The sequence below is a fragment of the Quercus robur genome, chromosome 4 (assembly GCF_932294415.1).
Source record: "Quercus robur chromosome 4, dhQueRobu3.1, whole genome shotgun sequence".
Lineage (NCBI taxonomy): Eukaryota > Viridiplantae > Streptophyta > Magnoliopsida > Fagales > Fagaceae > Quercus > Quercus robur.
The window spans coordinates 54,704,608-54,731,799 of NC_065537.1; the positions used below are offsets into that span (position 1 = coordinate 54,704,608).

The 27,192-nt window shown below is 44.7% G+C and overlaps 1 protein-coding gene across 1 annotated transcript; it reads right to left on the reverse strand.

Annotated features, from left to right (window-relative positions):
• Nucleotides 1–12,250: 12,250 nt before the first annotated feature.
• LOC126722192 (uncharacterized) lies at nucleotides 12,251–18,558 on the reverse strand. The gene is made up of 4 exons (XM_050425339.1): nucleotides 18,261–18,558; nucleotides 17,616–17,855; nucleotides 17,362–17,510; nucleotides 12,251–12,523 (listed from the first exon to the last, which is right to left on the reverse strand). Exons 1-4 carry the CDS (start codon nucleotides 18,556–18,558, stop codon nucleotides 12,251–12,253), a joined length of 960 nt encoding a protein of 319 aa, XP_050281296.1.
• Between the last annotated feature and the right edge of the window lie 8,634 nt (nucleotides 18,559–27,192).

A 27,192-nucleotide genomic window follows, 5' to 3' on the forward strand; every position in this document is an offset into this window, starting at 1 on the left:
TAATCTTCGCTATCTTAAGGGAGCACCGGTTGCGGCTGAATGCTTCCAAATGTTCATTCGGGGTCGGGTCTGGGAAATTCTTAGGGTACATGGTAACCCACAGGGGAATAGAAGTAAGTCCCGATCAAATCAAAGCAATTAACAACTTACAGGCTCCTCGGAATCCGAAAGAAGTGCAGAAACTCACTGGCATGATTGCGGCATTAAACCGGTTCATATCGCAATCAGCGGATCGATGTCGACCTTTTTACCTCCTGATAAACAAGTGGAGAGGGTTTGAATGGTCGGAGGTTTGCATTCAGGCTTTCCAGCAACTTAAGGAATACCTGTCACGACCACCCATCATGTCCAGCCCTGAGGCAGACGAGGTGCTGTTTACGTACATCGCTGTAGCTCCCCATACTGTAAGCCTGGTACTAATACGGGATGATAATGGGGTGCAGCGACCGATTTACTATGTGATCAAATCATTACATGAGGTCGAGGTGCGATACCTACCTTTAGAAAAGGCAATTCTGGCGATAGTGCATGCCACCCGGAAGCTTCCTCATTACTTTCAGGCGCATACGGTCATCGTTTTAACTCAGCTTCCCCTTCGAGCAGTGCTTCGAAGCGCTGACTACACAGGAAGGATCGCCATGTGGAGCGCACTTTTGGGGGCCTTTGATATTAAATATATGCCTAGATCCTCCATCAAAGGTCAGGTCCTCGCAGACTTGGTAGCGGAGTTTGCTGAACCCTCTATAGAAACAATAACCGAGAAGAAAGACATGGATGGAAAATCGGTTGGTACAATTTCAGCAGGGGGAACCCTGTATTGGAAGGTCTACATGGATGGCGCGGCCAACCAGAGAGGATCTGGAGTTGGTATAGTTTTAATATCACCGGACGGTGCTGCCATTGAAAAATCACTGAGGCTCAGGTTCTCGGCTATGAACAATGAAGCCGAATATGAAGCCTTACTTCAAGGGATGACGATGGTTCAAAGGTTGGGCGGAAAAGTAATAGAAGCATTCTCAGACTCTAGGTTGGTCTTCGGACAAGTGATGGGTGATCTGGAAACCAGAGATGCTAGGATGCAAGAGTATCTAGGACAAGTCAAACGCCTACAGACGAGTTCCGAGTCCTTCAATCTGACGCACATTTCCAGGAATGCAAACACCCATGCAGACTCGCTGGCCACTCTCGCCACGTCCTCAGCGCATAATCTGCCACGAATGATCCTTGTTGAAGATCTAGTCCAGGCAAGTCCCATCAGAAGGAATCCGGCCCAAGTCCATCAGATCAGAAAGAGTCCCAGCTAGATGGACCCCATAAAGAACTTCCTCCAAAAAGACATCTTACCGGAAGAAAAATTAGAGGCCGAGAAGATATGTAGGAATGCTCCTCGATTCTGGCTATCAGAGGACCACAAACTATATCGGCGCTCCTACTCTGGACCGTACCTACTCTGCGTACATCCAGAAGAATCCGAATCTCTACTTGAAGAGTTGCACGAGGGAATTTGTGGAAGTCACACCGGAGGAAGGTCGCTGGCGCACAGGGCACTCACCCAAGGATACTGGTGGCCGAACATGCAAAGAGAGGCCCAAGAATACGCTAAGAAGTGTGATCAGTGCCAAAGATTTGCCCCTAATATCCACCAACCCGGAGGGGTTCTCAACCCCCTCTCTAGCCCATGGCCGTTCGCACAATGGGGTCTTGATATTGTCGAACCTTTCCCCAAAGCTGCGGGGAACAAGCGATACATAATAGTCAGAACCGATTACTTCACGAAATGGGTGGAGGCTGAACCTCTGGCCAACATTAGGGACGTAGATGCCCAGAAGTTCATCTGGAAGAACATTATCACCCGCTTCGGAACTCCACGTACACTCATTTCCGACAATGGTCTTCAATTTGACAGTAAAAGCTTTAGGGAGTATTGTCGTGAGTTTGGGATCATTAACCGATATTCCACCCCCGCCTACCCCTAAGGAAATGGGCAAGTCAAGGCCGTGAACAAGGTCATAGTGAACGGACTGAAGAAAAGATTGGATGAGGCAAAGGGGAGATGGGTAGAAGAACTCCCGCACATCTTATGGACCTATCGGACGACGTTGCGACGGTCAACTGGTGAGACCCCCTTTTCGCTGACTTATGGGGCTGAGGCCGTGCTCCCAATCGAGAACAACTTTCCCACACTGAGGTCTAACTCGTTTACCCCAAACGGTAACGACGAGTTGCTGGGAAGAAGTCTAGACCTGGCCGAGTAAAGAAGGGAAAAAGCAACGATACATATGGCCTATTATCACCAGAAGCTGAGACAAGGGTATGATGCCAATGTTAAACTGCGACCTCTAGGTCCGGGCGATCTCGTGATAAGGAAGATTCTCGGCAGCGCAAAAAACCCCTCTTGGGGCAAGCTGGGGCCCAGTTGGGAAGGACCATACCGTGTCACATCCGTGGCCGGGATAGGCGCCTACTATCTAGAAGATTTGGATGAAAAAACTGTACCTCGACCATGGAATGTAAATAACCTCAGAAGATATTATTATTAATGAAAATGGCTTAGCCCATGTTTTGTTTCATGATTATCCCCTCCCCACCGGTCTATTGACAACTATTCATAGTTTTAAACAGAACCTAAGTCCTGCATGGCTCCTCGGACCACAGCCCTAGGGGAAATTATTACTTATGGCAACTATTCATAGTTTTAAACAGAACCAAAGTCCTGCATGGCTCCTCAGACCACAGACTTAGGGGAAATTATTACTCATGACAATTTCTATAAGTTTTAAACAGAACCTATGTCCTGCATGGCTCCTCAGACCACAGCCTTAGGGGAAATTATTACTTATGGCAACTATTCATAGTTTTAAACAGAACCTAAGTCCTGCATGGCTCCTCGGACCACAGACTTAGGGGAAATTATTACTCATGACAATTTTTACAAGTTTTAAACAGAACCTAAGTCCTGCATGGCTCCTCGGACCACAGCCTTAGGGAAAATTATTACTTATGGCAACTATTCATAGTTTTAAACAGAACCTAAGTCCTGCATGGCTCCTCGGACCACAGACTTAGGGGAAATTATTACTCATGACAATTTCTACAAGTTTTAAACAGAACCTAAGTCCTGCATGGCTCCTCAGACCACAGCCTTAGGGGAAATTATTACTTATGGCAACTATTCATAGTTTTAAATAGAACCTAAGTCCTGCATGGCTTCTCGGACCACAGACTTAGGGGAAATTATTACTCATGACAATTTTTACAAGTTTTAAACAGAACCTAAGTCCTGCATGGCTCCTCGGACCACAGCCTTAGGGGAAATTATTACTTATGGCAACTATTCATAGTTTTAAACAGAACTTAAGTCCTGCATGGCTCCTCGGACCACAGACTTAGGGGAAATTATTACTCATGACAATTTCTACAAGTTTTAAACAGAACCTAAGTCCTGCATGGCTCCTCGGACCACAGATTTAGGGGAAATTATTACTTATGGCAACTATTCATAGTTTTAAACAGAACCTAAGTCCTGCATGGCTCCTCGGACCACAGACTTAGGGGAAATTATTACTCATGACAATTTCTACAAGTTTTAAACAGAACCTAAGTCCTGCATGGCTCCTCGGACCACAGCCTTAGGGGAAATTATTACTCATGGCAACTATTCATAGTTTTAAACAGAACCTAAGTCCTGCATGGCTCCTCGAACCACAGCCTTAGGGGAAATTATTACTTATGGCAACTATTCATAGTTTTAAACAGAACCTAAGTCCTGCATGGCTCCTCGGACCGCAGACTTAGGGGAAATTATTACTCATGACAATTTCTACAAGTTTTAAACAGAACCTAAGTCCTGCATGGCTCCTCGGACCACAGCCTTAGGGGAAATTATTACTTATGGCAATTATTCATAGTTTTAAACAGAACTTAAGTCCTGCATGGCTCCTCGGACCACAGACTTAGGGGAAATTATTACTCATGACAATTTCTACAAGTTTTAAACAGAACCTAAGTCCTACATGGCTGCTCCGACCACAGCCTTAGGGGAAATTATTACTCATGGCAACTATTCATAGTTTTAAACAGAACCTAAGTCCTGCATGGCTCCTCGGACCACAGCCTTAGGGGAAATTATTACTTATGGCAACTATTCATAGTTTTAAACAGAACCTAAGTTCTGCATGGCTCCTCGGACCACAGACTTAGGGGAAATTATTACTCATGACAAATTCTACAAGTTTTAAGCAGAACCTAAGTCCTGCATGGCTCCTCGGACCACAGCCTTTGGGGAAATTATTACTTATGGCAACTATTCATAGTTTTAAACAGAACTTAAGTCCTGCATGGCTCCTCGGGCCACAGACTTAGGGGAAATTATTACTCATAACAATTTCTACAAGTTTTAAACAGAACCTAAGTCCTGAATGGCTCCTCAGACCACAGCCTTAGGGGAAATTATTACTCATGGCAACTATTCATAGTTTTAAACAGAACCTAAGTCCTGCATGGCTCCTCGGACCACAACCTTAGGAGAAATTATTACTTATGGCAACTATTCATAGTTTTAAACAGAACCTAAGTCCTGCATGGCTCCTCGGACCACAGACTTAGGGGAAATTATTACTCATGACAATTTTTACAAGTTTTAAACAGAACCTAAGTCCTGCATGGCTCCTCGGACCACAGCCTTAGGGGAAATTATTACTTATGGCAACTATTCATAGTTTTAAACAGAACCTAAGTCCTGCATGGCTCCTCGGACCACAGACTTAGGGGAAATTATTACTCATGACAATTTCTACAAGTTTTAAACAGAACCTAAGTCCTGCATGGCTCCTCGGACCACAGCCTTAGGGGAAATTATTACTTATGGCAACTATTCATAGTTTTAAACAGAACTTAAGTCCTGCATGGCTCCTCGGACCACAGACTTAGAGGAAATTATTACTCATGACAATTTCTACAAGTTTTAAACAGAACCTAAGTCCTGCATGGCTCCTCGGACCACAGCTTTAGGGGAAATTATTACTGTACGGCACCGAGCTCCCAAAGTCCATACTTCCCTTGGGCCCAGATCCGTCTGGGCCCCGGGCCCAAGCCCATACCGGCCCTGGATGCAGGCCCGGTGCCGAGCTTCCAAAGCCCGTACTGTCCTTGGGCCCGGACCCTTCTTGAAACTGCCTTAAGGTAAAAACAGGTTTTGAGCACAATGTTCCCGGAGTTTTTCCGGTTATTCCTTCCCGGAAGAGCGCTTGAGTCATGCCCGGGAAGGACACGATATGAACGGGGACGCGAGTTGCCGAACATAATCGGCGCAAGTGGAAACAAGTTCCAAATCATAAATGCTGCACCGCCCTTCCACCTAAACGGCCACTTTAACCAGATAATACTGGACCCTTAGTACCACTAACGGTGATTGTAATCATGATCTCCCCACTAGCCTTGACTATAAATAGAAGAAAGTTGGGAGAAGAGGGGGTTCAGAAAAATGGAGAGAAAATAGTCAAGGAGAGAGCCTTTCAACTGAATGCTGCTTTGAGTCTCTCTGCCGAGAACGACCCGTTGTAGGAAATCCTTAAACCCACTACAAATAAATTGTGAGCCCAAGGGACCTAAGGCCCAGAGTTCTTGTACTTGGTTCTTACAATTGGCGCCCACCGTGGGGCCATCCTACGAAGCTGTGGTTCGAGTGAGACTCAAGCAAAGAAGATGTCTGAGGAGCGTTCAAGAGGGCACGTTCCGAGCAATTCCGCAGGATCTTCCCGGGGATCGACGTGGAGGGAGAGAAGGCAGAAGCGGCTGGAGGATAGGGAGCATTCAAGAGGAGAGGAAGGGTCCGGACTGGGAGAAGGATCGGACCAAACGCACCGGACGATTTCAAACGTCTCAGCACATCGGCAACCTGATGATAGAGACCGGGAGCTGGAGCGGTTGCGCAGATTGGTAATGGACTTGGAGCTGGAGGCAAGGGGTCGGCGCCAGGAAAGGTACCACAACCCCCAACATAGGAGGAACCGTGGCGAGGAAGGTTCCAGCCGACCTGTCACGCAACAACGCCGAGACCGATCCCATTCTCAAGAGTCACGTCGTCACCCCCGGGATATTCGTCGTAGACGGGACCGTTCCCGGTCACATGGGTATGATAACCAAGGGTCAGAGTCGCCAGAGGAGCAGCAGCACCACAACGCCGCAATGGATGCCATGAGCAGGGCCTTGCGGATGGCGGCCCGGTCTCCATTCTCGGATGAGATTGAACGGGCACCCATGCCGAGCAGATTCGCGCGCCCACCATTCAATTCCTATGAGGGGAGGACAGACCCCGTGGAGCATGTCAGTCATTACATCCACATGATGTCGTTGCATGCGCACAACGACGCATTGATGTGTAAAGTATTCCCTTCCAGTCTCGGCTCTACCGCACTGAGGTGGTTCAATGGGTTGCGGAAAGGTTCTATACACAGCTTCGCCGAACTGATTCAGGAGTTCGGCAGCAGGTTCGTAACATGCAGCCGAGTGCAACAACCGGTCGACGCGTTGCTTTCCATGAAAATGAGGGTCGGGGAAACCCTTCGGAGTTATGCCAGCCGATACTGGGAACTCTACAATGAGATTGGTGGGGGAAACGAGAAGATTGCGGCTAGCACCTTCAGGATGGGGCTCCCCGAGGATTCTGAACTACGGGAGTCGTTGACAAGAAGACCCCCGGAGAACATGAGGCAACTGATGAGACGCATAGAGGAGTACAAACGCTTGGAGGATGACCGGCTGCAAAGCAGGGGGAAAGCTCCTTTTTCGGGGAGATCTCGGCAAAACATCTTGCCGCCAAAGCCGAAAAGGGACTTCAGAATGCAGGAACCAGAGGTGCAGTTCGAAGGGGTTAATGTGTTATTTAAAGAGCCCGTGCACAAGATACTGGAACGGATAAGGAACGAGCCATTCTTCAGATGGCCGAACAAAATGGGGGGCGATCCATCTCGGAGGAACCAAAGCCTGTACTGCACTTATCACAGAGACAAGGGGCACACCACCGAGCAGTGTAGGGTAGTGAGAGATCATCTCGGGCAGTTAGTGAAGGCAGGGCACCTGAAAGAGTTTGTAGCAGATTCCGCTGACCGGGAGACCGAGCAGGGCGTCCCACAGAGAAGGAATCCCCCCCCACCACCCCGGGGAGTGATCAACGTCATTCATGCCGCACCGAGAGGGACAGCAGCGGCGAAGATGGTGATGACAATGGCTTGCGCGGGGGGAGAATCATCCAAGAAACAAAAGAGAGTTGGACGACCGGACATCTCGTTCGGAGAAGATGATTTCGAAGGAACCATCCAACCTCACGACGACGCTTTGGTGGTCACAGCCCGGATAGGCGGATTCTTGGTGAAGAGGGTGATGATTGATCAGGGTAGCGGGGCTGACGTCATGTACCCGGATCTCTTCGAAGGGCTCGGGTTAAAAACCCAGGATTTGGCGACGTATAACACGCCATTGGTCTCGTTTGACGGGAGAATTGTGATTCCCGAGGGGCAAATCTCACTCCCAGTGGACATGGAGGGCAAGGAAGTTGTAGTTACGTTCATAGTAGTCCGATCGTTCGCACCCTACACCGCGATCCTGGGGAGGCCGTGGATTCACGCCATGGGAGCTGTTCCATCCACCCTTCACGTAAAAGTAAAATTTCCTACTGAGTACGGGGTTGCAGAGGTAAGGGGGAGTCAGAAGGTGGCGAAGCAATGCCTCGTAGCCGCGGTCCAGTGGGAAAAGGAACAGCTCGGCCAAGCTGAGCACGCCGAGAAGGAGACAGCATAGCAATTACAGATGCCCCAGGAAAAGGGGGCGGACGTTGCCGAGGAGGTGCTGAAGGTAAGAATTCTCCCAGATAGTGACAAATTCTTCCAGATAGGTACAAGCATGGGTGACCGGGAAAGGGTAGAGGTGTTGTTGTTCCTGTTGCAGAGCATAGATGTCTTCGCATGGAACCCGTATGAAGTTCCCGGCGTAGACCCCGAGTTCATTGTTCACAAACTCAATGTGGACCCATCATTTCCTCCGAAAAAGCAGAAGCCGAGAAGAGCATCAAAGGAGCACGTCGATGCAGTAAACCTGGAGGTCCAGCGACTGAAAGAAGTCGGGGTCATAAAAGAAATATTCTTCCCAAGATGGCTAGCAAACACTGTCGTAGTAAAGAAGAAGTGCGGTAAATGGAGAGTCTGTGTGGACTTCACCGATTTAAACAGAGCATGTCCCAAGGATCCGTTCCCGATGCCCAAGATTGATCAGTTGGTGGATGCCACGTACGGGCACCCGAGAATGAGTTTCCTGAACGCCTTTCAAGGGTATCACCAGATTGCCTTAGCACCCGAGGACCGAGAGAAGACAGCATTTATATCCCCGAACGCGAACTATCACTATGAGGTCATGCCGTTTGGATTGAAGAATGCCGGGGCCACTTACCAGCGTATGATGACAAGGATGTTCCGGGAAAAAATTGGCTGCACGGTTGAGGTTTATATCGACGACATGGTAGTAAAGAGCAGAAAAGAGTCGCAGCATATTGAAGACCTTCGGGGAATATTCGAGATACTACGACGACACGGGCTGCGCCTCAATGCCGAAAAGTGCACTTTCGGCGTGGGGGCTGGCAAGTTCCTAGGCTATCTGATCTCCACTCGGGGAATAGAGGCTAACCCCGATCAAATAGAGGCAATCAATCGCCTAAAACCCCCGAGCAACCCTAAGGAGGTGCAGGTGCTCACCGGGATGTTGGCCGCCCTGAACCGGTTCATCTCCAAATTTGCCGATCGCTGCCGGCCATTCTATCAACTTTTGAAGAAGTGGAAGGGGTTTCAGTGGGACGAGAGCTGCGATGAAGCTTTTCGAGAACTAAAGGAGTATTTGGCAAAGGCGCCGAGGTTGACGGCCCCAGAGCCCGGGGAGGATCTGTTTATGTACCTTGCAGTAACCAATCATGCCGTAAGCGCTGTATTACTAAGGGACCGGGGAGTGCAAATACCGGTGTATTACGTAAGCAAAACTTTGGTCGATGCCGAGACAAGGTACCTGCCGCTTGAAAAGTTGGTTTTGGCCTTGGTACACGCCACGAGGAAGTTACCACACTACTTCCAGGCACACACAGTGTTCGTCCTCACCGAGTATCCATTACAGTCACTGTTGAAGAGGTCCGATTTCACAGGACGGATTGCTAAATGGGGAACTCGGTTGGGATCGTTCGACATAAGATACCGACCTAGAAGCTCGGTGAAAGGGCAGATTCTCGCTGATTTCATCGCGGAATTTACACCTAAGAACGAAGGCCAGGTAATCTGTAGTGCGGAGATTCGCCCATGGAGGTTATTTGTGGACGGCGCAGCAAACGCTATGGGGGCCGGGGCCGGTATTGTCATAATCACCCCTGAGGGTATGCGACTGGAACATTCCTTCAGATTGGGGTTCAAAGCCTCGAACAACGAAGCCGAATATGAGGCCTTGTTGGCCGGACTGAGGGCAGTATTGCATCTAGGCGCCAGGGACGTGGAAGTCTACTCGGACTCTCGGCTGGTTGTATATCAGATCACTGGTGACTTCGAGGCTCGGGATCCCCGGATGAAAGCTTATCTGAGTACGGCAAAGCAGATTATCGGTCGGTTTGGAACGGTAAAAATATCCCAGGTAGCCCGGTCGCAAAACAAGCATGCTGACTCTCTTGCCACTTTAGCCTCATCGGCTACCGAGGACACACCAAGGCTTATCACGATTGAACTGGTAAGGGAACCGAGCATCTGTGTGAAGACTGCCCTCGACCAAGCTGGAGTAGGGGTTGCGCAAGTGGCGGTGCCCGGATCATGCTGGATGAATCCAATCATAGACTTTCTTTCCGAAGATAAAGTTCCAGAGGATGAGGCCGAGGCCAATAAGATTCGACGAATGGCTCCCAGGTATTGGTTGTCTTCGGACCGAAAGTTGTACAGAAGGTCCTTCGCTGGCCCTTACCTCTTGTGCCTGCATCCTGAAAAAATCCAGGAACTTCTAACCGAGCTGCATGAAGGAGTATGCGGCGGGCATGCCGGGGGACGATCTTTAGCACACAGAGCAATGACGCAGGGGTTTTGGTGGCCACAGATGCAGAAGGACGCCGCCGAATATGTTCGAAGTTGCGAACAATGTCAAAGGCACGCCCCAATGATCCATCAGCCTGCCGGACATCTAAACCCTGTCAGCAGTCCGTGGCCATTTGCACAATGGGGGCTCGACATCCTCGGGCCATTCCCCCGAGCAACGGGGAACCGCCGTTTTGTTCTGGTGGCCGTAGATTACTTCACAAAGTGGGCTGAAGCTGAAGCCTTAGCCAATATCCGGGATACCGACGTGAAAAAATTTGTGTGGAAAAACATAGTTACAAGGTTTGGGGTGCCGAATTCCCTAGTGACAGACAACGGGCTACAGTTCGACAGCAACGCTTTTCGGACATTTTGCAGCGAGCTCGGCATCAAGAACAAGTATTCGACCCCGGCATACCCCCAGAGCAACGGCCAAGCTGAAGCAGTGAACAAGACTATTTTGAACGGGCTCAAGAGAAGGTTGGATGGAGCGAAAGGAAGGTGGGCAGAAGAGCTACCCAGTGTTTTGTGGGCCTACCGAACGACCCCCAGGAGATCCACGGGGGAAACCCCATTTTCTCTGGCATACGGAGCAGAAGCGGTAATACCAACCGAGGTGAGCTTGTGCAGCGCGCGGGTTGCCGGGTTCGACCCCGTGCAGAACGCCGACCTTATGATGGAGCAGTTGGATTGGCTAGAAGAATGCAGGGAGGCCGCGACCGTACGTCTTGCCGAGTATCAACAGAAGCTGGCGCAAAGGTACAACCGAAATGTGAGGACCAGGGAATTCAGCGCTGGGGAATTGGTGTTAAGAAGGGTAGTAGGGAACATGCGGGACGTGGCTGCAGGGAAGCTTGCTCAAAGTTGGGAGGGACCATACAGAGTCACAGCCATCGCAGGGGCAGGAGCTTACTACTTGGAGGACCTGGACGAGAGGCCGCTCCCCCGACCATGGAACGCCAACAACCTGAAGAAATTCTACGCGTAACCCTCGATGTAAGTCAAAACTTGTATTCTGTGAAGATTAAGAGTATGATGAACCTTTTTGTCATTGCTGTTTTTGAACCAGTAGCCGCGCATTAAGAGAATCGCCGAGCATGTGAAAACCGAACAAGATCCTAAGGACAGAAACCTGACACTCGGCTCGATCAATATCGCCGAGCAGGTGAAAACCTTACAAACAAGATACTAAGGACAGAAACCTGACACTCGGCTCGATCAATATCGCCGAGCAGGTGAAAACCTTACAAACAAAATACTAAGGACAGAAACCTGACACTCGGCTCGATCAATATCGCCGAGCAGGTGAAAACCTTACAAACAAAATCCTAAGGACAGAAACCTGACACTCGGCTCGATCAATATCGCCGAGCAGGTGAAAACCTTACAAACAAAATCCTAAGGACAGAAACCTGACACTCGGCTCGATCAATATCGCCGAGCAGGTGAAAACCTTGCAAACAAGATCCTAAGGACAGAAACCTGACTCTCGGCTCGGTCAATATCGCCGAGCAGGTGAAAACCTTGCAAACAAGATCCTAAGGACAGAAACCTGACTCTCGGCTCGGTCAATATCGCCGAGCAGGTGAAAACCTTACGAACAAGATCCTAAGAACAGAAACCTGACTCTCGGCTAGATCAATATCGCCGAGCATGTGAAAATCTGACGAATAAATCTTAAGGGCATACACCTGACCCTCGGCCCAGTCAAAATCACCGAGCATGTGTGAAACTTGCAAATTAAATATACGAAACTAGTTCCCGGTTAAAATCGAATACTCGGACAAATGAAGACCTTGAAAACAAATGCTCGGATAACGAAAACTCCATTCTCGGTCAAACCAAAACCTAATAAAAACCTATGCCTTTTTACAAAAATTAAGTCCAAATAGCGCTCTCAAAACTACAGGCTCTCCGGGGTAACATTCTGTCAAACGGCCATAGCACAGGTATAATTCAAGCAAAGCACAAACGGAAGTAATTTCACTCAACAAATTGAAACAGGAAAAGGGAACGGACTACCAATTAAACAAGTAAAAACAAATTGTTCAATCACCACATCCTGGTGACATGGGCAAAATAAAACCAATAAAATAGTGCAACGGTTCGGTCACCACATCCCGGTGACATAGGCAAATAAAAAATGAAGTAAAAAGAAAATAAAGTCAACTAAGGGGTTGAGTCGGCGGGGGCACTTCCTGCTGGACGGTCAGGGTGAGAGGCTGGGCCTCGTCAAGAAGTTCCTGCACGGTAGGTATGCTCGTCGCCTCCAGTTCCTCGGGCTCAGCATGGGAGTCGATTTGTTCAACCAACTCCCTCATACTAGCCGTCTCCTCCTCGTCAAGAGCGGCCGGGGCATCCTGGCCGGCAGGTTCAGGGTTCGGGAATGGGACTTGGCTGGGGTCCCTCAGCGGTGAATCCTCAGGAACTCCCAGTGCCTGAAGAGCAGCAAACCATCCGGCCTCAAAACCCATACGCCGAGCCCCAGTAACCACCGGCTCTGCAGAGTTCTCGGCATTTGTGAAACCTACATCGTACCACTTCTGCTCCGCGGCCGCCAAGCCGGCCCTGAGATCGGCTATCTCATCAGCATGAGAAGTGTTGAGGCTGAGGGCTTCGGCCAGCTTAAGTTCTGTCTCATTTTGCCGGGCCAGGAGTTCGGCACACCTTTTTTCAGCCGATGCTCGGAACTTCTCCGCGGCTGCAGCCTTCTTCTCGGCAGAATCAGCAATCTTCGCCTTTTCCTTAGCAGTTTTCATTGCTGCCTCCCGCGCCTCCTTCTCACGCTCATTCTCCTCATCAAGCTCCCGAGCCCGGGCAGCCACGATATGAGCCAGTTGAGCGGCCTAGCAAGCACGGGGGTTAACAAGGAAATCCGGGGAAATCTATATATATATATACGAAAGTGAAGAGATAAAAGAATTACCGCAATGGCGTGCCACTCTAACCGGCGCCCCACAGACTCCTCGGACCCATCCTCGAAAGCATGCACGTCCTCGGGGAGTTGGAGAGCTCCAGCCAAAGTATGGGCGATACGACCGCCCTCGCCCTTATCCCACATCCGGATGGAGGCGGTTGAGGGCAATGGCTTGCCGTCCAAAAGGAACTTAGGCTCCCAAGCTGGAGCCACTTGGGAGGAAGACGCGCCCCCCGTGCCAGCCTCGGTTGGCGGCTCGCGGATAACGATCCCGCCGGTTGGACGGGGAGGAGTCTGAACTACGGCGTCCCCCGGACCCGTGGAATGTTGCTCGGTAACTTTCTGTTTCTTCCGGGCACGTCCGGACTGCGAGGGGGGAGGAGGTTGAGAAACTGGACCCCGACCCTGAGTAGGCGGGGGCTGGTTGGTCGGCCGGGCACCAGGCACGAACCTGTCAAGGGTCATTGCTCTCCTTGCCACCATTCTTACTCCGGGCTGGATCGCTTCAGCTAGCAGGTTAGCCGCGTCTGTCACTTGCTGATGGTGCTCGGCAGGTCGATCCTCGGGATGGGGCTGCTCTTGGGCTTGGTCCCCTTGTTGTATGGCTTCGTGAGCTCTCTCTCTAAGGCGCCGGGATACCTGTTCCGCGGAATCGTCTCGTAGGGGGGCTAGTTCGTCCGCGGTAGTGAACCGCCGACCAAATTCCCTCGCTTCCCCGGTTGTAAGCTTCGGCGGCAAGAAGTTCACGTACCGGACGTCTATGTACGATAGCAGGGGGCTGTCTACTATCAACGCCTGCTTGAAAGGCTGCCAGGTAGAGTAAACCGGTTCCACGCCGAGGATCAGGTGGGAGGCCCGGAGTTGCCCGTCCCAATGCACAAAGATCTCGGAACGAAGGACGAAGTTTAGGTCCCTGACGTGGACTGCTCTGAGATCCTGAGCAAAAACTTTGCCGTCTGCGAAAGAACAGATAACGCGTTAGCCTTTAACAAACAAATTTTTTTTTTACTCAAACAACTATAAGAAGGGGAGGGTACGAACCCACTTCACGGCGTGTGAGAGGGCAAGGGATCTCCCCGGCAAACCAATTGCCGCGCACCCTGACGAACTCCCCGGCGGAGTTCCTGTTCGAATCGGGTAGGCAAGATATCAGCCGTACCCGAGCATCCCTCGTCTTTAAATAATAATTTGTGGACTTGCTCCCACAGAGGCTGTACATTTGGTTAATATCATGTTGGTCTAATTGTAAGTTAAAGGTTCGGTTCAATTGGCTAACACAACTAACTACCCTGTAAAAATTGGGGGGAAGCTGGTCGGGGCACAACCCATAGTAGATGAGTGTGTTTATCAGGAGGGGATCTACCGGGAACCTAACCCCACCTTCTAAGATGGACATCAAAGGAAAGAAGGCTGTACCCTGCCCTCGGTGGAATTCCATATCACTCTCGTGACAGTAGGCCACGTCCACGTCACTGGGAATGCTAAATTTACTCCTAAAGGTGGCCAACGCAGCCGGGGTATCTAGGAGGTAAGAATAACCCATCTATAAAGCCTAAAACTATAAGAATAAACTCAAAGAAGCAAAGCTGAAGGAAAAGGAAGGGGAAGGAAGACTTACTGTGGGTTCTAAGGAGGAAAAGAGCGCTGAGCGAGCAAGCACACAGAACTATGGTCGGCAGAGAGTAAACGCTAAAGATCAGAGGCGAAGGAAAAATGGAATGATGTGTGGAGAAGGACTATTTATAGAGCCAAAAGAAACGGGGGGAGAGGAAACGCTTTATCAAGCAATAAATGGGCACAGCCTACGAGCGACCCAACGAATGCCAAGCGTAACTGACGTGCGCGCCGCTTCGGTTTGCGAACCGTCAGGCAATAATGATGACTGAGCCTGGCGCCGCGAAACGACGCGTCTTTTGAGATGAATGTTAATTAGAAGTGACAGCCAGAAGCCCAAGGCTAGAAGACTCCTGGGATCAAAAGGCCCTAAACAGCACCTTGATTCTCCTCGGCAACCGAGTATGAATCAAGGGGGGGCTATTGTACGGCACCGAGCTCCCAAAGTCCATACTTCCCTTGGGCCCAGATCCGTCTGGGCCCCGGGCCCAAGCCCATACCGGCCCTGGATGCAGGCCCGGTGCCGAGCTTCCAAAGCCCGTACTGTCCTTGGGCCCGGACCCTTCTTGAAACTGCCTTAAGGTAAAAACAGGTTTTGAGCACAATGTTCCCGGAGTTTTTCCGGTTATTCCTTCCCGGAAGAGCGCTTGAGTCATGCCCGGGAAGGACACGATATGAACGGGGACGCGAGTTGCCGAACATAATCGGCGCAAGTGGAAACAAGTTCCAAGATCATAAATGCTGCACCGCCCTTCCACCTAAACGGCCACTTTAACCAGATAATACTGGACCCTTAGTAGCACTAACGGTGATTGTAATCATGATCTCCCCACTAGCCTTGACTATAAATAGAAGAAAGTTGGGAGAAGAGGGGGTTCAGAAAAATGGAGAGAAAATAGTCAAGGAGAGAGCCTTTCAACTGAATGCTGCTTTGAGTCTCTCTGCCGAGAACGACCCGTTGTAGGAAATCCTTAAACCCACTACAAATAAATTGTGAGCCCAAGGGACCTAAGGCCCAGAGTTCTTGTACTTGGTTCTTACAATTACTTATGGCAACTATTCATAGTTTTAAACAGAACCTAAGTCCTGCATGGCTCCTCGGACCACAGACTTAGGGGAAATTATTACTCATGACAATTTCTACAAGTTTTAAACAGAACCTAAGTCCTGCATGGCTCCTCGGACCACAGCCTTAGGGGAAATTATTACTCATGGCAACTATTCATAGTTTTAAACAGAACCTAAGTCCTGCATGTCTCCTCGAACCACAGCCTTAGGGGAAATTATTACTTATGGCAACTATTCTTAGTTTTAAACAGAACCTAAGTCCTGCATGGCTCCTCGGACCGCAGACTTAGGGGAAATTATTACTCATGACAATTTCTACAAGTTTTAAACAGAACCTAAGTCCTGCATGGCTCCTCGGACCACAGCCTTAGGGGAAATTATTACTTATGGCAACTATTCATAGTTTTAAACAGAACTTAAGTCTTGCATGGCTCCTCGGACCACAGACTTAGGGGAAATTATTACTCATGACAATTTCTACAAGTTTTAAACAGAACCTAAGTCCTGCATGGCTCCTCCGACCACAGCCTTAGGGGAAATTATTACTCATGGCAACTATTCATAGTTTTAAATAGAACCTAAGTCCTGCATGGCTTCTCGGACCACAGCTTTTGGGGAAATTATTACTTATGGCAACTATTCATAGTTTTAAACAGAACCTAAGTTCTGCATGGCTCCTCGGACCACAGACTTAGGGGAAATTATTACTCATGACAAATTCTACAAGTTTTAAGCAGAACCTAAGTCCTGCATGGCTCCTCGGACCACAGCCTTTGGGGAAATTATTACTTATGGCAACTATTCATAGTTTTAAACAGAACTTAAGTCCTGCATGGCTCCTCGGGCCACAGACTTAGGGGAAATTATTACTCATAACAATTTCTACAAGTTTTAAACAGAACCTAAGTCCCGCATGGCTCCTCAGACCACAGCCTTAGGGGAAATTATTACTCATGGCAACTATTCATAGTTTTAAACAGAACCTAAGTCCTGCATGGCTCCTCGGACCACAGCCTTAGGGGAAATTATTACTTATGGCAACTATTCATAGTTTTAAACAGAACCTAAGTTCTGCATGACTACTCGGATCACAGACTTAGGGGAAATTATTACTCATGTCAAATTCTACAAGTTTTAAGCAGAACCTAAGTCCTGCATGGCTCCTCGGACCACAGACTTAGGGAAAATTATTACTCATGGCGATTTATACAAGTTTTAAACAGAACCTAAGCCCTGCATGGCTCCTCGGGCCACAGACTTAGGGGAAATTATTACTTATGACAGATTGGGAAGTTATTACTTAGGGGAAATCATTTTAAGGCGTGCGCGCAGTCCAGCACCATTGCAACCCTCATTCAAATCCGCCGCCCAGCATCCTTTTTATCTTGACCGTTTACATTTATTTATGTCGTTGCAAACGTTAAAAAAAAAAAAAAAAAAAGAGGGAGCGGTACTGACATACATCCATAGAAAGCAAGGCAAACATTCTATATTAATATTCCGAGGTCAATACAGAGAGAGGTCCTTACAAAAGAGCGCAAAAATAGGACGACTCCCATTCAAAAAAAAAAAGGGAAGGAAATACAAAAATTAAAAGCCTAAAAGCTAAGCCTTAGCAGGAGGATCTTCTTTCTGCTCTGGCTGAGGAGGAGGAGCCTCGATGGTAGGGTCCGTGACAGGATCCTTCGCTTTATCAGGCACAGGGACGGCATCAGGCACCGCCAGATCCTGCTCCGAAGCCGTTTGGGCGCCATCAGGATTCTCTTGGATCTCCTCAGGATAGAAGATGTTCTCGGGCAACCTCAGTGCCGAATCCGCAGGAATTCCTGCAGCATCAAGGGCATGAGCCCATGAGATGCTGCAGTAATCCCTGCATACCTCAGGGATCTCCTCGGATAGCCTGGCCTCCGTTTCTTGGACCCCAAGCTGACGAGAAGCACTCTTTTCAGCCTCTGCAGCCTCTCGGATCAACTGAGCCTCCTCTTTGACCCGCCGTAGCTCATCCTCGACTTTTTGCAGGGCAACCTTGAGATCCAGCACTGCCTGCTTCTCGGTGGCAAGGTTGATCTGGGTCGAGTACAGCTCTTTGTGCTGATCCTCCGCCTGGGACTCAGCACTTTTCAAACTGGCCTCTGCACTCTTACGCCGTTTCTTCGACTCCTTGAACTTCTCTGTGAGTTCAAGGTGATCGTGCTTGAGGGACCCCAAGGCTTTCTCCATCTCCGTCCGAGACTGGGTCTCAGCCTCAGCCCGACTACGATTATCACGACAAAATTCCTCAGCCACAAATACCTGCTGAGTAATCTGCGAACGAAACAAGATTGGTTTAAAATTTAACAGGGTTAAATAAATCCATAAAACAGTAAAAGGATTACTTACCATCGCGAGATCCCTTTTGAGGGATAGGAAAATCTCGGGTTGAGAAAACCGCCTATAGGCCTCCATATCCCGAGGAAGGAGTAGGGGTTGCTCCAAGGCATCAGCCACGTACCCTGCTCGGCCCCGGTTGTACTCTTGAATCGGCGAATTGTAGGGGATGGCAACCCCATCTAGCTCCAACTTGGGGCTCCATGTACGCGGAGTAACGCGCACCTCAGCACGGTTTTCCTCGTCCCGGCTCTCCGAGGAGTTTGCCCTCTTACTCCTCTGTCCCTTAGTAGCCTTTTGCTGCTTGGCCGGTCGAGGAACCATTTCACCCTCCTCAGGAATGTCAGCCTGCCTCTTCTTTTTTAGGTCAGGATTAACCTTGAGGCCAGGGTCAGAAGGGACCTGAGGGGCGATTGGAGGAGGGTCCTGGGTTTGTGCCTTGGCAGGCGCCTTTGAGGACTGACCCTTTCCTCGGCTGGACATCAATTCTCGTAAAGACTTTCCCATATCACCTACTTCCCCGTCCCAGGATTCGTCGGAGCAAGTTATTATGATTGGACCACCAGCCACGGAATTGCGGTCCTACTCTCCTTCAGGATCAGAAAGCTCAACCACGGGGTCTTGCTGAACCTCCTCCTCAAAATAAAATTCGGTTTCCCCTTCAACCGGAACAGCAACGCCAGGCTCGCCTGGCGGAGGTAGTTGCTCTACTAGGTAGGGATCTCGAATGCCGGGTAGCACGACTGGTGGAAGATCACGTTGAGCTAGGAACCCGGTTTTAGACACGTCAATCCTAGCCAACCTCGCACTGCCAGCCCTTATGGCTTGACCGATAGCTTGGAAAGAGCGGCTTAGAGGTTGATAGCCCAGAACCAGATGAGCCGAACGCAACTGTCCGTCCTCAGTAACGTAAATCTCCGACTTTAGAAGGTAGTTCAACGCCGGCACATTCACGAGGTTTATCCGAGGAGCGACATGAACTTTATCTGCAAACGTCCAAGAAAAGTGGGATTAGTTCATAAAATTTTTCAATTGTAAAGAAAGCGAGAAAAATAACCCCCCAATACTAAACCCTTTCCCGAAAAGGATTGGCCCTAAAGACGCCGCACCTGGGGTTCCTTCCCGAGTTGGACAATGGATACCATCGAACCACTCCCCCGAAGCAATAAGGAAATCGTTCTTCACGGTCTTATTGGATATTGGGAGACAAGAGATCAACCTAACGACCTCGGATCAGGATTTAAGATAATACCCTCTGTTCTCGATGTGGTGACACTCGTACAGATAAACCACATCGTGCCGGGTAAGGCCTAGATTCATCCGCTCGTCTAGGACGTCTACGCAGCCTAGTATCTTGAACATGTTCGGGGCACACTGATGCGGCGTCAACCTATGGTCGAACAGATATTCCCTAGTAATCCTACGCATGGGAAGGGTCATCCCTCCCTCTATGAAAGCAATCATGGGGATAACAACTTCCCCCTCGCCTCTATCTATCAATACTCTTTCAAGAGGACAGTACTGCAGCCCCACCCCCGGGGAAATGTGGTATTTTGCCCTAAAGGTCTCCATAGCGGCCAGAGTTTTTACTAATTTTTCGAATCTACCCATCTGAGCTGAACTGGAGGAATGAAAATAAAGACTGAGAAGAAAAGTAAAGTCCGAGGAGGGAATCGAAACGGCGAAATGAACGAAATTTACTGATACCTTCACAAAACGCTCAATGGGATGCCTGGAAATCTCTCTTGGAGGAGACGCTTCACGAAAAACGGCTACGGTGGCTTAGCGGACGCAAGTATTCATAGATCTCTGGAGTTCGATGGAGTTCTCTGGAATCCTCTAGGGTTTATGAGATGCAGATAAAAAGAAAAACTGAACCCCTCTGACGTCTTATATAGCCGGGAGGAGAGAGAAAAGATCGCTCCTGCCTAAAAATTCGAGAAAAAACGATGGCCGTTCGATCCACGCCCCACCGTTGGATGAGGGGGGACATAAAGCCTCCAGAAGTAAATGGCCGCGCCTCGTAAATTGTAGCGCATTCAAAGTAACTGTCCGCACGCGCGCCCCAAGCCCTCTTTACTTCCATCCTCTCACTAACATCAAAACCCCGCTTTTCTCCTCGGAAGGAGATAAAAACCGGAGTTTTGAGGGGCTATTGTGGGGCCCGGCCCAAAATAATGGGCTAGTCTAACTACAGGCCCGTCCGAGAAGCATCCTGTCCGAGGAGAAGTCACAGATAAAGCATTATTCAAGCCCAATTGCGGTAAAAGAAACCTGTCCGAGGAGTAACTCCTCCTCGGACATTACGAAGTCTGGACGAAGAGCTCGCCCCAACCATTGCAGTTCATCCCCCCAGCATATAAAAAGAATAAAACCCAAAATATCTCATGGAAAGCTGCTACCACCACATTAAATGTGCCACAACCACCCTCTTGGCCGCATTAATGAGGAAAAGACCCCTGAACAGTACTACCTTGGCCACAGCAACTCACAAGGGAGTGATAGGGGTGTCTGATGGGACAGGTGCTCAAGTGGAGGCTTAGATGATCAACAAGTGTAAGGTTCAGATAAGAATGTGAGAGCTATATAATGTAGTGGAGTCCCTCAAAGAAAGGGGACGGAGAAATGTATTCGGAACTGAAGAAATAGAATCTTCTGTTAGATATCCATCCTTGTGTTTTTGTTCCTGCAACAATATTGTCCATGCATCAGACCGAATAAGCTCACTGAGGCTAAGTTCTTTGACCCATCCTCTACAAATATTTATTGTGGGTCGCGCCTTGGGCCAAGGCTTGATCAATAGGGTTTGGGTCAGGAAAATCGTGCAACTACACCAACAAAGTGGCACAATAAAGACAACACATATTCAATGGAAAAGAAATTTCAAAGGTCAAGAAAAGTCAAACTTAGCACTCCATTAATGTCAATACTTAGCACTCAAACTTAGCACTACATTGTGTAAGATGATTTTGATTGGATTGTGAACAAAACTTTATTTTTTCCCCCTAATGTCATTTTCTTTTTTGTTTTCATTACTTAACTCAACTATGACATGTTTTTTTTCTTTTTTTTCCTTTTTTCTTTTTTCATTAACTGTATTTTTTTCATTACTTGACTTACATATAATTTTTTTTTTTCTATATTAAAAACAAATTTATTTACCTTACTATATATGACATGCTGCATAATGATAATATTAAGAAGATGTAATATTTAATTTTAAATTGAGAAATGACATGGTAGAGAACACTATGAAATGAAGAATTAACAAATATATATTTAAAATAAAACTAGCAGTAACCTCCAAAAGAAGAGTCTTTTAGGTTAATATTGCAAAATCTGAACTTAATTTGCGTTATAGGTACTGTTTGAACTTAATTGGGAAATTGAGGAAAGAGAAAGAATTTCGGCAACAGTGTTGCCGAAATTCAACAAAAGTAGGAGAGAGAAAGAAGAGGAATTTCGGCAACGCTGTTACCAAAATTTCTCTGCCCAAATTCCTACCCAGTCCTGTGTAAAAAAGCAATTGCGGCAATGCCATTGCTGAAATAGGGAAAAAAAAGAAATTTTTTTTTTGGTAATTCTGGCAATGGCATTACCGAAAATGGGGGAAAAAAATTGAATGGAATTATGGCAATGTTATTGTCGAAAATGAGAGGAAAAAAAAAATGTTGTTGCCGAAATCTGGGAAGAAATTTTAAAAAAAGTGTTACATTCACAATATTTTTATAATACTTTCACAACAAATCACAGGTGATTAGTTATTATTAGTTCAAATTTGATTTTAACACTGAGATTACTTTTTTAATCTAATAATAATAACCTGCCACTTAAAATTTGTTGTAAAAATATTGTAAAAATTGTGTGTACCTATCATTTCTTAAAATAAATAAATAAATAATAGAATTGTGGCAATGGGATTGCCGAAATAGGTGTAGAAAATTTTCACATATTTCGGCAATGCAATTGCCGAAAATGTGAGAAAAAAAAAAAGAAAAAAAAAAAAAAAAAGAAGGAGAAGAATTGTGGCAATGGGATTGCCGAAATTCCCATTGCCACAATTCTAAAAAAAAAAAAAAAAAAAAAAAAAAAAAAAAAAAAAAAAAAAAAAAAAAAAAAAAAGAAAAAAAGAAAAGAGAAGAATTGTGGCAATGGGATTGCTGAAATTCCCATTGCCACAATTCAAAAAAAAAAAAAAAAGGAGAAGAATTGTGGCAATGGGATTGCCGAAATTCCCATTGCCACAATCCTTTTTTTTTCTTTTTTTTTTTCTTTTTTCACATTTTCGGCAATGGCATTGCCGAAAATTTTCTACACACAATCCCATTGCCACAATTCTATTATTTATTTATTTTTTTAAGAAATGATAGATACACACAATTTTTACAATATTTTTACAATAAATATTAAGTAGCAGGTTGTTATTATTAGATTAAAAAAGTAATCTCAGTGTTAAAATCAAATTTGAACTAATAATAACTAATCACCTGTGATTTGTTGTGAAAGTATTATAAAAATATTGTGAACGTAACACTTTTTTTAAAATTTCTTCCCAGATTTCGGCAACAACATTTTTTTTTTCCTCTCATTTTCAACAATGACATTGCCATAATTCCATTCAATTTTTTTCCCCCATTTTCGGCAATGCCATTGCCACAATTACCAAAAAAAAAATTTCTTTTTTTTCCCTATTTTGGCAATGGCATTGCCGCAATTGCTTTTTTACACAAGACCGAGCAGGAATTTGGGCAGAGGAATTTCGGTAACAGAGTTGCCGAAATTCCTCTTCTTTCTCTCTCCAACTTTTTCTCTTTCTCTCTCCTACTTTTGTTGAATTTCGGCAACCCTGTTGCCGAAATTCTTTCTCTTTCCTCAATTCCCCAATTAAGTTCAAACAGTACCTATAATGCAAATTAAGTTTAGATTTTGCAATATTAACCCAAAAGACTCCCAAAAGAATATACCAATATCAAAATATATATTCTGTTTCATCCAACTAATTAATAGCTTTGACGAACGTTCATACTTGGCTACTTGCTCTGTCAATCTTATCCAAAAAATGATCCTTAGCTTCATGCTTTCTTCTTTTTCTTTTGACGTAGCGTCTTATTCAGGGTATATATACAGTAAAAGTTTCAATTTCTGCGTTAAACTGGTAGTTCGTTAAAAATTATTAGTGGTAGACGCCACGTACTAATGCAAATGGTCTGTTTGGATTAAACTTATTTTGTTGAAATTGAAAATTGAAAATATTGTAATAAAATAATTTTTAAATGTGTGAATAGTAATATGAAACCTATTTTTAATAAAAAAATTGTTAAAAAGTGATATTTGTGGGTTCTTATACTGTTCACAGGACTCAAAAAATGATAAAAATAACGTAAAAGTAGGAAAAGTGTGGCTACTGTTTAGTAGCCACTGTCTCCTACTACCGCTGACAAAAAAAAAAAAAAAAAAAAAAAAACAAAACAAAACAAAACGCATCACAAAACGCAGACTTGAGGTTCATTACTATCCAAACGTTCACAAAGTCTGTCTGGATATAGACCCAATATTGATCGAAATGCAAGAGAGATACAATGTCTAGGAAAAGCTCGAACATTATTCATTAGTTATGCACTAATTCTTTCACACGGTTCTTCAAGTCTTGAACAGCTATTTCTCAACAACATCAACATCCCAAAAAAAGAGAAAAGTCTTGAACAGCTACCCATATGACAAGAACGGTTAATTGGACCCAGTACCAGTGCCGGCTGAATGATAGAGCAAAAAATGCGATCGCCTAAGGCCCCAAGTAAAAAAAAGGCCCCTAAATTTTAACCAATATAGTTATTTATAATCAATAAATAAAATAATATTTTTTTTACCAGATAAAAAACAAATAAAAGAGAGAAAAATGCAATGTCCACAATATTTTTCACAACACTTTTACAACTAATATTAAGTAGTAGGTTGTTATTGATGACAAAAAAAAATAATTATAGTGATATTTTCAAATAGAAAACAAAAAACTTAAAACCTAGGATTTGTTGTAAAAAATATTGTGAATGTTGCACTTTTAAAAAAAAAAAAAGAATAATAATAAGAGTTGAGTTTGCAAACTTTTACTAGTTTTCATCTAAGTCTACCACTAACACTGCTTTTTTACTTACCACTATCAATCTACCACAACAAATATGAAAAATTTTGTCAAACTTTTTCTATCTATAAAATTTCTAAAGAAAAGGAAAAATTCTACGTAGTTCATATTAATTAGTAGAAATTTTGCATTTAAAATAAGATAATTAATTTTTACCTTAGGCCCCCAAATGCATTAAGCCGCCCCTGCCCAGTACCCACAACTAGAAAGTCTGGAATCTTATTAATTTTATGGATGTTGACTCACGAGAGAGAGAGAGAGAGAGAGAGAGAGAGAGAGAGAGAGAGAGAGAGAAGCATATATAGTTAAATTCCTACACTCTCCACAAAGAGAGAGAGAGAGAGAGAGAGAGAGAGTAGCAAAAATGAAAATCTTGCCCAATGACTTTTCTTTTTCTGCCTGTGAAGTCAGTTCAGCTTTCCCTCTCTCTCTAGAGTCTAGACTCGAAGAAAAGAATAGTTTTTACACGTTTTGAAATGAGGTCGCAGGAAAAAGAAAGTTTTAGGTCACGTGCTTTAGAAATAGGTCCTTTTCTGGATGTCGCAAAAATTCCAATAACCATAAATAGGGAGGCAACGAAATATATAATTCTTGTTTTTTTTTTTTTTTAAAAAGGACGAAATATATAATTGTTTTTTCAATATTAATTTTTTTTTAAATCAATTATTTATCAAAGTGGAATTCAAAGTCATTTAAATCCTAAAATAATCTCTGATAGAATTTGCATTAAGTGTGCGGAAAGTTTCATTTCAATGTATAAAGTTATATAGTCCTTTAGAAGTCTATATTGTTTTATATTGCAAAACCTAATTTTGACAATATTTTTTTATTAAATATTACTCATATTGTAGTTATAGTAAAAGCGTGAAGAGTAGGTAAAATCACTTTTTAGACAAGATGATAGTTTGTTGATCTTTTAATTCTTATTAACCACTTAGTACAATTTACAAAGAAATAATGATGAATGTAAAAACATATGTGTGCTTTACATTTACTATCATCCTATTAAAATTTTGAAAAAAATAAAAAGAAAAATGTATGTTTGCACACATATATAAGTATAAAAAACTAACTTAGAATCTAAATAAAAGAGTAATCTTGCTTAAATCCCCTTAGTCTCTTGTTAGAGTCTCAATCAATCGAGTCTTGCAAGTCCTGAATTTTAATTAGGCCTATTAAATAGGCTCATGACTTGGAATTTGAGCCCTTTTTTCGAAAGTATATAGGAAATCATAAGAGTTGACCGAATAAAGAAAAGAGATCCTCAATTATACCTAACCTCTTTGAATTCACCAACATACAAGCAGAGACTCTAAAGTGAATATGAAGATCGGTATTGCTGACTGGTAATCAAGTTGAAATCATAGTACATCAACACATTCAAGCTGCTATGAAACCGTCGAGGTGGCTGTTGAAGTCGCGAGTGGGAAGCTCGTGTTGGCAAAATTCATTTTAAAAGATCCCCACTAAGTTAGAGTTGTATGTAGTCACATGAGTAAATCATTACTTGTTGTAACAACATAACTTCATACCTAATACTTTTAATTTTTCTCCGATCAAGAAAGTAATTTCTATGATGGGATCACATTAAAACTAGTAATAATTTGTCATATAAGATTTGTCGTAAAAATATTCTGAAAATATTGTAAATATAATGCTTCTTCTTTTTATGAAAGAATAATGGTAAAAAATTATTGTAAATCTTTTTCTAAATTTAGGAAAAGAAAAGAGCTGTGTGATACAATGTTGTCGATGCAAATAAAGTCCAGAAATTAATGTCTAGTCAAATGTTTGACTACGTACGATGCTGTTTGCTTTTTTGATGTTGATATCGGTAAAAAAATTTCCACATTGATGAACCACGGTGGCCTATATAGATGTTCGAAATGATAGTGTGTTCCTTTAATGCAAACAAATGTCAAGATTTAAAAAAAAATTAAATGCTAAGCAAATTACCACTTAGAATTAGCATAAGTTAAGATTATTAGTTGAGAGAAATGAGGGGTTCAGATAGAGGTGGTGAAGTAGGAGACCCTCGGAAAGTTAGCCATCCATCATGCAGGTTTAGAGTTCGAAGAGTTAGAGTTATACAGAAAGTGTATATAAAGAAATCAACACCGAGCTTTCAACCTCAGCTTTACCAAGCAAGGTTAGTGAAAAAAGGTCTCATTTGTCTTCTTCTATTAGTTTATTACTTTCTACCTGCAAATTGGATATTGATTCACCAAAACATCCCAAGAAAAAAATGTTGGAAAAACTTGAACTACAAAACCAAAGTGGACAAAACAATCCTTAAAACTCTCTGGAATCCTTAGTATATATTTGTCATCAAAATTAAAGAGTAGGAAAGCATTACAAACGTGAGAATAGCCCCAATAAGAGAGAAGAAGTCACAAGCTCTAACAAGTTCAAGAATGGAGCATGTGTGCAAGAGAGGAAGATTAGCTACCTCTCTCTCTCTCTCTCTCTCTCCAATATGTGATGATTACTATATTTATTATTGGGTCTAACAAATGCTCACTAAAAATAAACTCCAATTAATCTATGATTTATTTAACACATAAATTAATGATTATGCTACCCTACAACATAAAAATAAATAAATAAAAGGCTTCATAATATAATAATAGGGATAATTGCATATAACTCAACTGTGTTTAAGGTATGATTTTAGAAACCGGAGCAGTCAAAGAACCAAATTATGGAGTGGTTTTCAGTTTTATGGTTCGATCGAGGTCGAACTAATAGTCAAACTAATGATGTCATAAATAAATAATTAATAATTTTAAATTTATAAAAAAAAAATTATAAGATATTTATTATATAACTAATAACTAATAGTGGTAAATATGTTAAATTAAAGAATATGGGAAATGCTAACGAGTGTCCTTAGGGCACTAGTTAAGAATTCAGTTAAAGAAAATTTTTATGAAAAAAAAAAAAAAAAAAAAAAAAAAGCAATTAATATTTTGACAGTTTTTTTCATTTTCTATAAAAGTGAT

Bases quoted from the DNA above. Each gene is read 5' to 3' on its own strand.
- LOC126722192 (XM_050425339.1), bottom strand. From the start codon at position 18,558: ATGGGAAAGTCTTTACGAGAATTGATGTCCAGCCGAGGAAAGGGTCAG. The intron at 17,511-17,615 runs GTCAGCTTGGGG...TTGATGCTGCAG, and splicing joins GGCTGAAAAGAGTGCTTCTC to GAATTCCTGCGGATTCGGCA. The intron at 12,524-17,361 runs GTCACGGACCCT...GCTGCTCTTCAG, and splicing joins CTGATAAAGCGAAGGATCCT to GCACTGGGAGTTCCTGAGGA.